Raw genomic sequence first — 14,338 nt, 5'->3', positions numbered from 1 at the left:
GTGCGTGCTCTATATAACGCGATGCACTGCTCGGCAGGCAGTCCGCTCAGTCCGTTGAGTGGCAGTCCGACCGAGAAGACCGACCGAGGTAAGCCCCACAGTACCGTCCATCGCTCCGTCGCTGTTGTCAGCATGTAAGTATAATAGGTAAGAAGGTAGACAAATCTTTTTTTTCTATTTCTAATGTCCACGGGGTTGCGTGCCGGACCGTTACGGGGTAACACTGTGTATTCCTTAAAACGTGCTAGGGGGCTACGTGTCGGACTGTTACGAGGTATCACCCTGCATTGGATATTATCCCATTATTCCCAACGTGACAACCTTGCCATCTTCTACCTACATAATTAAAGTCTACCGACATTTTAAACAGAGTTGGACAAGGTTACAAGCGACCGCATTTATTTTCCATATTAGACCGCTTAATTATTCTGTGGGTGACTTACCGCTTACCATTCCGATTAATACCGACCGTTTCATGCTTTATTTTCTCTGGGCTGTATCTGATCCGTTTATTCACTGCCATAAATTACCGTACCGCTTTTACATTTTGCTTACCGACATGGGTTCTCTTCATTGCACCCCTCCTCTTCCCGCACCGTATCGTATTGAATTTGGCCGTATGTAAGGCTTATTGAGAAGTGTTAGCAAAGAGATGACATGTTAGGTTTTGGGATGAATAAATGTAATTTTGTTACAATGTTGCCTATAGTTTTACTCACACAGAAGACCTGGATTACTTTCTCCACTGTCTAAAGGCTACCCGATAGGCCGTGGTCCCTCATCCACATTAAACTTGAGGGTGGCGCCCGAGATAATGGTTGGATAACCAATTACAAACTTTATAAACAACCCAGAAGATCGAGAGGGGATAGAAAAAATTAGTAAGCGCCAGTAAATACCATTACAGTATGGTACGATTCTAATATTTTAACCACAAATTCGAGCAACGCAATACTGTTAAAGGCTTTACACCTTTGTAAGATTTTTTTAAGATTAAAAGACATCTTTAAAAACTCTTATTGACGCTTCGACATAATTATTAGTATTGTGGCCTCTAAAAAGAAGATGTTTTCGATAAAAATGACACCATTCTGTGCGTCTAAAATTTATATTAGTTGCGTACAAAATCGCCCTAAACGCCATCATAAATGACTGGTGATGGCTCTTGTGTATGCAATTTTTTGCTTCACACAGCCATCTCCAAAACGCTCGGCAAACATGAAACGAGCAAAGCAATAGATGAGATTCTGGGAAAACAGTCGACAAAGCTTTTCGTTCAGCTTGCGAATCATCCGTCATAAAAACCGCTGAAAAACCATTTCCTCCAAACCCATTTGGTAGTTTTTTTCGTAAAGATAAACAGGCATGACGGTATATTTCTTCCGTCTGACCAGAATGTAACAAGCAAGCTAAAGGTATTCCTCCAATTTTGTGGGCGCCCAAAATAAATGTGACACAAGTAGCAGTTTGATCGCAAGATCCATTTGTATCAACAAAACAAACCTCGGATGACTAGTTTTGTTCATGAGACTGCTTCATTATGGGTGTCAAAATGATAACAAATGGATCTCTTTCTACAAAAATGTCGATCCCTTCTTCAGCATAGGCCCTTTTCTTTTCTTCTACTAGTTTCAGAACACACTCGAAAGTTCTATCGCCTTAATGTTCCCTCCTAAAAATAAGGTCTTAGTATTTTTTTTTTACTGTTATAAAATAATTTTTAAAATACCTCCAGTTATCGAAGAGACATGTTATTTCACGGTCCCTTGGATTAATCTGCGAATCGGCCAGTTGATAAGCTGTGTCTTGCTTTGCATTTGCACTCAAAAGTTTTATTTCGTGCAAATTTTTCTGCCGCACTAGTAGTGTCCGCATTATAGAAAAGTGTCCTAGTGGCATCTGACATATTTAAGTAGCTGAACGCTTCTGCACATTCAATACGATGACTATGTTGAAACTTAATCTGAAAGTGGTACATTTACATAGTGTTTTTATTTAAATAAGATGTAAACTAAAATAAAATGTATATAACAATTCTAATATTCAGTGGCGGCTCTTCAGGTGAAGTAGTTTTTATTTAGTTTTTAGGCAAAAACGCAACTCATTCGTTTATGTAAATACAAACGCAATTTTTTTTTACTTTTACAAGATTTTAGTTATTTTTGTTTTTCATGTTTTCAAATTTTCTTGTAATTTTTTCATTAGGTATTCAAAAAAATTATGATTTATTTTAAGCACATTAAACCAGGAGCTATGCGAGTGCCTGGAAGATTAAAAAGTCATTATTTTTTTAAGACAATTTCTTTTAGACATATTTTATATAAAAGCAAAAAACTCGGGAATGCCTGGAAGATAAAAATAATAATTTATTCTTACCCTCACATCACTAGTCTTAACCACTTTCCTAACCACCAAACCGCCCCTGTAATATTCATCGGCTATTTGAAAAAGCTTGAGCTTAAGTAATTGAAATTAACCAAAAGTATTATATTCCTCAAAGGTACCTACGTAACCAAAAAGCACCTTATGCTTTATGGACTAGCCGATAAATATTTAAATTATTATTTTATACTTTTTAGTGCATTACAAAAACGTGTTTCTTCTTAAATGCATGGTGCTAACCCTGCAAAATTTTTAGTAGAACCACCAATAAATAATTAATTAATTAATTAATAGTAAATCAAAACCTACTGTAATTACAGCAGACAATCCATCCTTCAGGTACTGATCATTCCGTATGGTGAATCGATTGATCTTTTTGATTTTAATATCAATACTTGCACTACAGTCACTTCCTTTAATTCTAGTCTGCAGTCTTGATTTTGTTGAAGTTTGAGCGATGACAAACGAACAGTTTTCGGTAAAGCATAAGCTTGAGATTAGGCCAAGAATTTCGCACTATCCATTATGTTTTGGCACTCGCGCTGACTTTTTTGATCGACCTCCCACACTGTATATCAAAACCAATATTTTCTTCATATCGGTTTAGATTTGTTCGCACCCGAACTTGAAACTTTGTAATGTCTTCAAATAAAATTACTTCAATCGCGTCCTTTTCATGCAAATCTAAGTATTCTTTCAACCGAGATTCCATTTCGCCAATAAAGATCAATAATCTACGCAATCTATTATAGGCGACACCGTTATGACCACTAAATAAATCAAAACTGCTCGCTCAACTTCTCATGTGAAACAATTGTCATATAAAAAACACGTGGCAACAGGAGAAATAAGTCACTGCAGGCACAAATAAAAGCAATAAATTATTAAAAGGGGCGAAATTACGTAGTTGTGCTGGAGCGAAGTATATTTACCGCGGATGCGCTGACGCTGTGTATGTTGTAGATGACGTACTTCGGTAGGCGTGGCTTGTGCTGGCGTTAAGTATATTTAGTAAAAACGCAACCAGTTTGTTTATAGTTCGCGCTGGCTGTTATTAATGCCCGTATATCCTGAAATTCCTAAGAGATTGTGATAATTTTGTGTACAGATATTAACAATCAATACCTGAATCGAATTATGGTGGTTCCAAACCTCTACAAACTGAGGTTTTTTTATGAAAATTCATTAAAAAGTCAAACAACTCCCGAAATTCCCAAAAGAATTGTTAGATGTTAAGAAATATAAAAAAAACTTGCGTTTGTAGAGATTTGCAACCATTTGTAATCGGTTTAGATATTCACTATTTATTACAGAAAAAAGTTTAATTGAAATCCTTTGGGAGTTTTCGGAGTTATAGCCGTTTATATTTATTAACATCTAACAATTCAATAATTTTTTATCGAAAAACTTGCGTTCGTAGAGATTTGCAACCATTTGAAATCGGTTTAGATATTCACTATTTATTACAGGAAAAAGTTTAATTAAAATCCTTCGGGAGTTTTCGGAGTTACAGCCGTTTTTGGTTGCTGGATATCGATCGGACGCTAGCTTCACACACACATATATTTCCGCGCGTTCTTTATATATTAAAAAACAAAAAAAAAAAACATTTCAGGTGCGTTTTGTGGTAACAAAATCGTGGAGGCGGGTGAGGAATGCGATTGCGGTTACGACGATAACGAGTGTCGGGATAAATGCTGTTATCCCCGGTACATAAGTGCCGAGGATCGACTTAATAATCCGAACGCGGTGGGTTGTAGGAGAAGAGATGGCGCTCAGTGCAGGTATGTCCTTATTATTTACCTTCTTGGGGTTATTGTTGTTTTTATTTAGACATGTCTTTCGCATTTTTAATTAATTTAAAGTTTTTCTAGTTGGCTTTCATACCCTTTTTTGCAAACGATAAACATTGATTCCACATACATTTTCTTAGACGAAATATTCAATAATGACTTAGAACTTTCTCTCTTTCTGGGAATTTTTTTTTCATCCACTTCCCATTGTAATAGTTTTAAAATGTGACTAGTTCTTTACTCACGTTCATAATATTCATTTCCTTTCACATCTCGCTGAGCTGAATTCATGTCCTGCTCATCAAGTCTTTAAGAGATTTGTAGCTGAAATGAATCATTCAAAACAGAGAGCTATATACCGTTATTGTAGAATCAATATTTGTAAAATACCTGGAATTCCTTATAATAAAAGCAGGGATACTATAATCTTTATTAGTGATGATATTCTCAAAATGACTATTGAATTTAAAAAACTCCAAGATCCTTTACCTCTGTTTTGTTAAGCAGTGGTTCATTACTTATGCAATAAGTAAATTTAATATCACTAAATCTCCCAGAAAAAATGTTAATAAAAATAAATTTTCTAAAAAGTTTAGAACTTCTTGCACAGTCTGTTTTTGAAAGTTATTGAAAATACAAAGATAGCTAATGGTAGACTTTCCAGCAAGTGTTGAGTCTTTGAGGTTCAGTCGTTTACTATAACAATTATTACAGTAAGAAAACCATGAGTTATAATAATCTTGAACGTTTCAAAGACTAACTCGAAAAAAAAGTCAAAATTTTGGCCAATTTTGGGTTTTTTATGTACAAAACTTTGCTTTTGGGGTACAAATTCTGTTTTATTGTACTAGAAAGAAAGAAAGAAAGAAAATGTGCTATATTACGTAAGACAAAACAAAATCTTGTGTACAAGGATCCTAAAAACTAAAAAATTTTTCGAAATTCACTTTAAATTTCAAATTTGAAACAAACATAACATCTAAAACATTTTACCATAAAATTTACATATATTACCAAAATTAATTATAACAAAACAGATTGAAAAAATTTTAAAAAAGCCTCTTTTTGATTAATTTGATTAAAAAATAAGTAAAGCTGCCAATAAAACAAAATTTAGAGGAAGTAAATTAAAATATTTACTAGGAAACAAAACTAAAACACTAAAATGATGTCAGAGTCAAAAAACAAAAAAGTCAGGTTTACCAGCGGAACATAGGTATCTAACTGCCTTTTTTTGAATCACAAAAATTATGTTTTGCTGATTTGCAGATAATATGCAATTATGTTGCAAAAAAGATAAAATTCTGATTTTTGCAAGTTTTTCACCTATCATATAGAAATTGGACGAAAATTACAAGGCTCACTCACATCTCCACCCTTATAAAGAGGGATAACCACTGCCTCCTTCAAACATGCTGGAAAGATGCCATTATGAAAGGAATTGTTTATGGCAGAAGCTAAGGCATTCAATGCTGAGTCAGGCAAAATGAGTAGTAATTTTGATGATATATCATCAACTCCAGATTTATGGATTTTTAAACTTTTAATTGCATCTCTAACGTCAGTAAGTCTAACAGGATAACAGAAAAAAGAATTTTGAACTGACACTTGTTGAATATAATGCAAAGGATCAATATTAGTATTCACATCCTTGAGCAATAAATGAGGAATATTACAGTAATAATCATTTAAACTATTTGGTCTTACTTCTGGTTCCGAAAATTTCTTGTGAGAATGCCTGAAGTCATTTATAATTGACCAACATTCTCTCTGCCTATTTGAGGATATATTTAAGCGGCCACTATAATATTATTTAACTTTCGCTGCTTTTATCGTCTTTCTGTATAGACTACGATATTTCTGATGATAAAGAATAATGTTTGCATTAGTTGTAAACTTGCACAACTTAGTCAAAAAACGGAGGTTTTTAGCTGAAGTTCTGAGGCCTGCTGTGACCCATGGTTTTCTATTTTTCATTTTAAGCCTCTTTTTAGGAAAACACTGATTGATCTTGTCACATAGCACATGAAATAACAAGGTAAACGAGTCAGGAGCCATTTCAACTGAATTCCAATTAACCAAAGCTGCAGTAGAAGAAAAAGCATTAAAATTTGCTCTGCTGAAAATTCTTACATAATGAGATGAAGGAAATACAGAGTTGCATGGAATCCTAGCGAGAATGGCTTCATGGTTAGAAATACCAGATGATAGACTCTACATGACACATCATTTAAATTTGTACACAAATAATCAATAGTACTTGCAGATGAGGATGTTATACGTGTGGGTGAAAGAACATGCATCTTCAAGTCATAAGATTCCAATATACTTAAAAGGGATGTATGATATGATAGCAAGCTTACATCAGTGAAGTTAATATTAAAGTCACCAGCCAATATAACGATGGAGTGTAGAGACAATTGGAATAATAGAGAATCAAGTTTGTCCAGGAACATACCAATATTTCCTGTCTCAAACTAAGAGACTCGATTTAAAAACTACTAGTAAGAAAACCACGAATTATAATAAACTGGAAAGTGTTAACAACCTACTCTAAAAAAAAGTCAAAATTTTGGCCAATTTTGGATTTTTTCATGTGGAAAATGTTGCTTTTGGGGTACAAATTCTGTTCTATTGTACTTAGAGAGTTGATTTAAAAAGTACCAGTAAAGAAACTATGAACTATAATAATCTTGAAAGTTTCAAAGACCAACTCGAAAAAAAAGTCAAAATTTTGGGCAATTTTGGGTTTTTTTATGTAAATAATTCTGCTTTTGGGGGACAAATTCTGTTCTATGGTACTTAGAGACTTGATTTTAAAACTACTAGTAAGGAAACCACGAATTATAATAAACTGGAAAGTTTTAACAACCTACTCTAAATAAAAATCAAAATTTTGGCCAATTTTGGGTTTTTTATGTACAAAATTTTGCTTTTGGGGGGCAAATTCTGTTCTATTGTACTTAGAGACTTGATTTAAAAAGTACTAGTAAGAAAATCATAAATTATAATAAAGTGGAAAGTTTAAAGGATGTACTCTAAAAAAAAGTCAACATTTTGGCCAATTTTGATTTTTTCATGTGGAAAATGTTGCTTTTGGGGTAAAAAATCTGTTCTATTGTACTTAGAGAGTTGATTTAAAAAGTACCAGTAAAGAAACCATGAATTATAATAATCTGGAAAGTTTCAGAGACCAACTCCAAAAGAAAGTAAACATTTTGGGCAATTTTGGGTTTTTTATGTACAAAATTCTGCTTTTGGTGGACAAATTCTGTTCTATTGTACTTAGAGACTTGATTTAAAAACTACTAGTAAGGAAATCATAAATTATAATAAACTGGAAAGTTTCAAGAACCTACTGTAAAAAAAAGTCAAAATTTTGGCCAATTCTGGATTTTTTCATGTGGAAAATGTTGCTTTTGGGGTACAAATTCTGTTTTATTGTACTTTTATTAAAAGTGTTGAAGTGTCCTCAGGGCTCTGTCCTGGTACCCATACATTTAATAAAAAACATCAATGATCTTTTAAGCGTTGAATCAAGTACCACATATACACTCTTCCCTGATAACGCTACTAGTCGGTCACCAAAAACAGTTGTGTAGACAGACTTTTGAGAATGAGGATGTGACAGCTGCTCTACTTTATCAAATGCCTTCTTCATATCAGTATAGATTAAAACATCTACCAAAACATCTTCTTTTCATTTAGGGCATTGAGAATAGACTGACAGAACGCTATAAGATTGTCACTGTAGAGTTCTTAGGTAAAAATCCCTATGGGTGATCAGATATGTTGAACTGTGGGACAAAAATATGTCAACACTATGCCATTATATCTGTTGTATAACTAGTATATGTATACAATATCCCAGTTAGTATTTTTTAAAACATCGTTTACTAGTTTGCACTCTACACACCGTTTAATAATTTAATTGTGGATAATTTCTCTCAGTCCGAGTCAAGGTCCTTGCTGCGACGGCGCCACTTGTAGATTTATCTCCTCGTCGCAGTCGCAGAGCACTTTATTATGTAAACCTGAATCCGATTGCTCCAGGGCCTCCTTCTGTAACGGCTCATCCGCGGAATGCCCTAATCCTCAACCGAAACGTGATAAAACCAGGTGCAATAACGATACGCAGTTGTGCATACAGGTAAGTGTGTTCAATATATATATATTTTTATACATTAAGTTACTGTTATAAGAATATAGAGATTTTACTGTTCGTTTAGGTGTGAACTAAGATACTTGATTCACAGTAAACCCTAGTTATTTCCATTTAAATATTGCGCCAATATTCAGACTTATATATGAACGCTTTATATATTTTCCGGAACATTCGCCAATTTTCCACATGTGTCCCGAGATTGCGGCACCTTCGGGTCTAGGCGAATGCCAAGCTGATTTCCGATTTAAATTAAAATTACGCAACTTTGACGATTTTCGGGATGCCAACCCTCGAATTTGGCCGTTTGACCCTGTACAGTTCGCCCAAATTTGAGTCTCATCAGTTGGAGATTTTATAAACCGTAAATTAAATTACGGCAAAGTTTACGGGTTATTTTGGTGCGGATTTTATGAAAATTAGGGTTTCGACAAAAACTGCCCTAACTGCCAAGTTCTTTAACCCACAATGAAGTTTTTGCCCTCAAATTGATCCTCAGGAATCCACCTGTATTTGTGTGAAATAATTATTGAAATATTTGCACTGCTTCCCGAGTTTTGCCCTAAAATGTCCGTTAATGACTACAAATCTTGATGCAGCAATAAAAGTTGAAAAACTACATTCAGTGGGTCTTGGACCTTGTAAGACATAATTCCCTCTAACTTAAAAAGTTTTCGAAGTACAAGAATCGTTGATATATGAAATTGTTTGGTAAGAAATGCTTTTTCTTGGTCCAAACCCCTTTTAAGAATATTCAAACTTTTCATCGAAATATTGTAAGTGAAAGTGAAAATTTGATACAAAAATGTGTGTCTCAACAAAAAGTGTTCTAACTGCCAAGTTCTTGAACCAAAATTGACTTTTTTACCCTCAAATCCTTCTTCAAGGATCCCCCTGTATTTGTGTGAAAGAGTTATTGAAATATTTTCACTGGTTCTCGAGTTATGCCCTAAAATGTCCCTTAATGACTAAAAATCTAGATGCTGCAATAAAAGTTTAAAAACGTCAAATTCAGGGGGTCTTGGACCTTGAAAGGCATAATTGCCTCTAACTCAAAAAGTTTTCGAGATACAAAAATCGTTCATATATAAAATGATTTGCAAATAAATACACTTTCTTGGTCCAAAACCCTTTTAAGAGTATTTTAATTTTTCATCAAAATATTTTGAGGAAAAGTGAAAATTTGTTATAAAAATTAGTGTCTCAACAAAAACTGCCCTAATTGCCAAGTTCTTTAACCCACAATGAAGTGTTTGCCCTCAAATTGATCCTCAGGAATCCACCTGTATTTGTGTGAAATAATTATTGAAATATTTGCACTGCTTCCCGAGTTTTGCCCTAAAATGTCCGTTAATGACTACAAATCTTAATGCAGCAATAAAAGTTGATAAACTACATTCAGTGGGTCTTGGACCTTGCAAAACAAAATTGCCTCTAACTCAAAAAGTTTTAGAGGTACAAGAATCGTTTATATATGAAATTATTTGGTAAGAAATGCCCTTTCTTGGTACAAACCCCTTTTAAGAATATTCAAACTTTTCATCGAAATATTGTAAGTGAAAGTGAAAATTTGATACAAAAATGTGTGTCTCAACAAAAAGTGTTCTAACTGCCAAGTTCTTGAACCAAAATTGACGTTTTTACACTCAAATCCTTCTTCAAGAATCCGTTTGTATTTGTGTGAAAGAATTATTGAAATATTTTCACTGGTTCCCGAGTTATGCCCTAAAATATCCCTTAATGACTAAAAATCTTGATGCTGCAATAAAAGTTTAAAAACGTCAAATTCGGGGGGTCTTGGACCTTGTAAGACATAATTCGCTCTAACTCAAAATGTATTTGAGGTACAAAAATCGTTCATATATGAAATTATTTGCAAATAAATACACTTTCTTGGTCCAAAACCCTTTTAAGAGTATTTCAATTTTTCATCGAAATATTTTGAGGAAAAGTGAAAATTTGTTATAAAAATTAGTGTCTCAACAAAAACTGCCCTAATTGCCAAGTTCTTTAACCCACAATGAAGTTTTTGCCCTCAAATTGATCCTCAGGAATCCACCTGTATTTGTGTGAAAGAATTATTGAAATATTTGCACTGCTTCCCGAGTTATGCCCTAAAATGTCCCTTAATGACTACAAATCTTAATGCAGCAATAAAAGTTGATAAACTACATTCAGTGGGTCTTGGACCTTGCAAAACTAAATTGCCTCTAACTCAAAAAGTTTTAGAGGTACAAGAATCGTTTATATATGGAATTATTTGGTAAGAAATGCCCTTTCTTGGTCCAAAGCCCTTTTAAGAGTATTTTAATTTTTCATCAAAATATTTTGAGGAAAAGTGAAAATTTGTTATAAAAATTAGTGCATCAACAAAAACTGCCCTAATTGCCAAGTTCTTGAACCAAAAATGACGTTTTTACCCTCAAATTGATCCTCAGGAATCCGCCTGTATTCGTGTAAAAGAATTATTGAAATATTTTTACTGGTTCCCGAGTTATGCCCTAAAATGTCCCTTAATGACTAAAAATCTTGATGCTGCAATAGAAGTTTAAAAACTGCATTCAGTGGGCCTTGGACCTTAAAAGGCATAATTGCCTCTAACTCAAAAAGTTTTTGAGGTACAAGAATCGTTGATATATGAAAATGTTTGGTAAGAAATGCCCTTTCTTGGTCCAAAGCCCCTTTAAGAATATTTCAATTTTTCATCGAAATATTTTGAGGAAAAGTGAGAATTTGTTATAAAAATTAGTGCATCAACAAAAACTGCCCTAATTGCCAAGTTCTTTAACCCACAATGAAGTTTTTGCCCTCAAATTGATCCTCAGGAATCCACCTGTATTTGTGTCAAAGAATTATTGAAATATTTGCACTGCTTCCCGAGTTATGCCCTAAAATGTCCCTTAATGACTACAAATCTTGATGCAGCAATAAAAGTTTAAAAACTGCATTCAGTGGGCCTTGGACCTTAAAAGGCATAATTGCCTCTAACTCAAAAAGTTTTTGAGGTACAAAAATCGTTTATATATGAAATTATTTGGTAAGAAATGCCCTTTCTTGTTCCAAACCCCTTTTAAGAATATTGAAACTTTTCATCGAAATATTGTAAGTGAAAGTGAAAATTTGATATAAAAATTTTTGTCTCAACAACAAGTGTTCTAACTGCCAAGTTCTTGAACCAAAATTGACTTTTTACCCTCAAATCCTTCTTCAAGGATCCCCCTGTATTTGTGTGAAAGAGTTATTTAAATATTTTCACTGGTTCCCGAGTTATGCCCTAAAATGTCCCTTAATAACTAAAAATCTTGATGCTGCAATAAAAGTTTAAAAACGTCAAATTCGGGGGGTCTTGGACCTTGTAAGACATAATTCGCTCTAACTCAAAATGTAATTGAGGTACAAAAATCGTTCATATATGAAATTATTTGCAAATAAATACACTTTCTTGGTCCAAAGCCCCTTTAAGAATATTTCAATTTTTCATCGAAATATTTTGAGGAAAAGTGAAAATTTGTTATAAAAATTAGTGTCTCAACAAAAACTGCCCTAATTGCCAAGTTCTTTAACCCACAATGAAGTTTTTGCCCTCAAATTGATCCTCAGGAATCCACCTGTATTTGTGTCAAAGAATTATTTAAATATTTGCACTGCTTCCCGAGTTATGCCCTAAAATGTCCCTTAATGACTACAAATCTTGATGCAGCAATAAGTTTAAAAACTGCATTCAGTGGGCCTTGGACCTTAAAAGGCATAATTGCCTCTAACTCAAAAAGTTTTTGAGGTACAAGAATCGTTGATATATGAAATTGTTTGGTAAGAAATGCCCTTTCTTGGTCCAAAGCCCTTTAAAGAATATTTAAATTTTTCATCGAAATATTGTAAGTGAAAGTGAAAATTTGATACAAAAATGTGTGTCTCAACAAAAAGTGTTCTAACTGCCCAGTTCTTTAATCCAAAATGACGTTTTTACCCTCAAATCCTTCTTCAAGTATCCCCCTGTATTCGTGTGAATAAAATATTGAAATATTTGCACTGGCTCCCAAGTTATGCCCTAAAATGTCCCTTAATGACTACAAATCTTGATGCAGCAATAAAAGTTGAAAAACTACATTCAGTGGGTCTTGGACCTTGCAAAATAAAATTGCCTCTAACTCAAAAAGTTTTTGAGGTACAAGAATCGTTGATATATGAAATTGTTTGGTAAGAAATGCCCTTTCTTGGTCCAAAGCCCTTTGAAGAATATTTAAATTTTTCATCGAAATATTTTGAGTGAAAGTGAAAGTTTGTTATAAGAATTAGTGCATCAACAAAAACTGCCCTAATTGCCAAGTTCTTTAACCCACAATGAAGTTCTTGCCCTCAAATTGATCCTCAGGAATCCACCTGTATTTGTGTGAAAGAATTATTGAAATATTTGCACTGCTTCCCGAGTTATGCCCTAAAATGTCCGTTAATGACTACAAATCTTGATGCAGCAATAAAAGTTAAAAAACTACATTCAGTGGGTCTTGGACCTTGCAAAACAAAATTGCCTTTAACTCAAAAAGTTTTAGAGGTACAAGAATCGTTGAAATATGAAATGATTTGCAAATAAATGCACTTTCTTGGTCCAAAACCCTTTTAAGTGTATTTCAATTTTTCATCGAAATATTTTAAGTGAAAGTGAAAATTTGTTATAAAAATTAGTGCATCAACAAAAACTGCCCTAATTGCCAAGTTCTTGAACCAAAAATGACGTTTTTACCCTCAAATTGATCCTCAGGAATCCGCCTGTATTCGTGTAAAAGAATTATTGAAATATTTTCACTGGTTCCCGAGTTATGCCCTAAAATGTCCCTTAATGACTAAAAATCTTGATGCTGCAATAGAAGTTTAAAAACTGCATTCAGTGGGCCTTGGACCTTAAAAGGCATAATTGCATCTAACTCAAAAAGTTTTTGAGGTACAAGAATCGTTGATATATGAAATTGTTTGGTAAGAAATGCCCTTTCTTGGTCCAAAGCCCTTTGAAGAATATTTAAATTTTTCATCGAAATATTTTGAGTGAAAGTGAAAGTTTATTATAAGAATTAGTGCATCAACAAAAACTGCCCTAATTGCCAAGTTCTTTAACCCACAATGAAGTTTTTGCCCTCAAATTGATCCTCAGGAATCCACCTGTATTTGTGTCAAAGAATTATTGAAATATTTGCACTGCTTCCAGAGTTATGCCCTAAAATGTCCCTTAATGACTACAAATCTTGATGCAGCAATAAAAGTTTAAAAACTGCATTCAGTGGGCCTTGGACCTTAAAAGGCATAATTGCCTCTAACTCAAAAAGTTTTTGAGGTACAAAAATCGTTTATATATGAAATTATTTGGTAAGAAATGCCCTTTCTTGTTCCAAACCCCTTTTAAGAATATTGAAACTTTTCATCGAAATATTTTGAGTGAAAGTGAAAATTTGATATAAAAATTTGTGTCTCAACAACAAGTGTTCTAACTGCCAAATTCTTGAACCAAAAATGACGTTTTTACCCTCAAATTGATCCTCAGGAATCCGCCTGTATTCGTGTAAAAGAATTATTGAAATATTTTCACTGGTTCCCGAGTTATGCCCTAAAATGTCCCTTAATGACTAAAAATCTTGATGCTGCAATAGAAGTTTAAAAACTGCATTCAGTGGGCCTTGGACCTTAAAAGGCATAATTGCCTCTAACTCAAAAAGTTTTTGAGGTACAATAATCGTTGATATATGAAATTGTTTGGTAAGAAATGCCCTTTCTTGGTCCAAAGCCCTTTGAAGAATATTTAAATTTTTCATCGAAATATTTTGAGTGAAAGTGAAAGTTTATTATAAGAATTAGTGCATCAACAAAAACTGCCCTAATTGCCAAGTTCTTTAACCCACAATGAAGTTTTTGCCCTCAAATTGATCCTCAGGAATCCACCTGTATTTGTGTGAAAGAATTATTGAAATATTTGCACTGCTTCCCGAGTTATGCCCTAAAATGTCCGTTAATG

General features: G+C 33.7%; 1 protein-coding gene across 10 annotated transcripts in view; it reads left to right on the top strand.

The window, feature by feature from the left end:
* The window catches only part of LOC126747994 (disintegrin and metalloproteinase domain-containing protein 10), an 86,529-nt gene that overhangs the window by 45,130 nt on the left and 27,061 nt on the right, over positions 1–14,338 (top strand). For all 10 annotated transcript variants that reach the window (XM_050456993.1, XM_050456991.1, XM_050456989.1 and 7 more), the window contains exons 9-10: positions 3,998–4,166; positions 8,127–8,325. In XM_050456993.1, the coding sequence (XP_050312950.1) occupies positions 3,998–4,166; positions 8,127–8,325 (368 nt within the window). The remainder of the gene's footprint in view (positions 1–3,997; positions 4,167–8,126; positions 8,326–14,338) is intronic.

The sequence above is a fragment of the Anthonomus grandis genome, chromosome 20, assembly GCF_022605725.1.
Source record: "Anthonomus grandis grandis chromosome 20, icAntGran1.3, whole genome shotgun sequence".
Taxonomy (NCBI): Eukaryota; Metazoa; Arthropoda; class Insecta; order Coleoptera; family Curculionidae; genus Anthonomus; species Anthonomus grandis.
The sequence above is the reverse complement of the archived record's forward strand: the minus strand, read 5'-3'. Positions and strand labels throughout refer to the sequence as shown.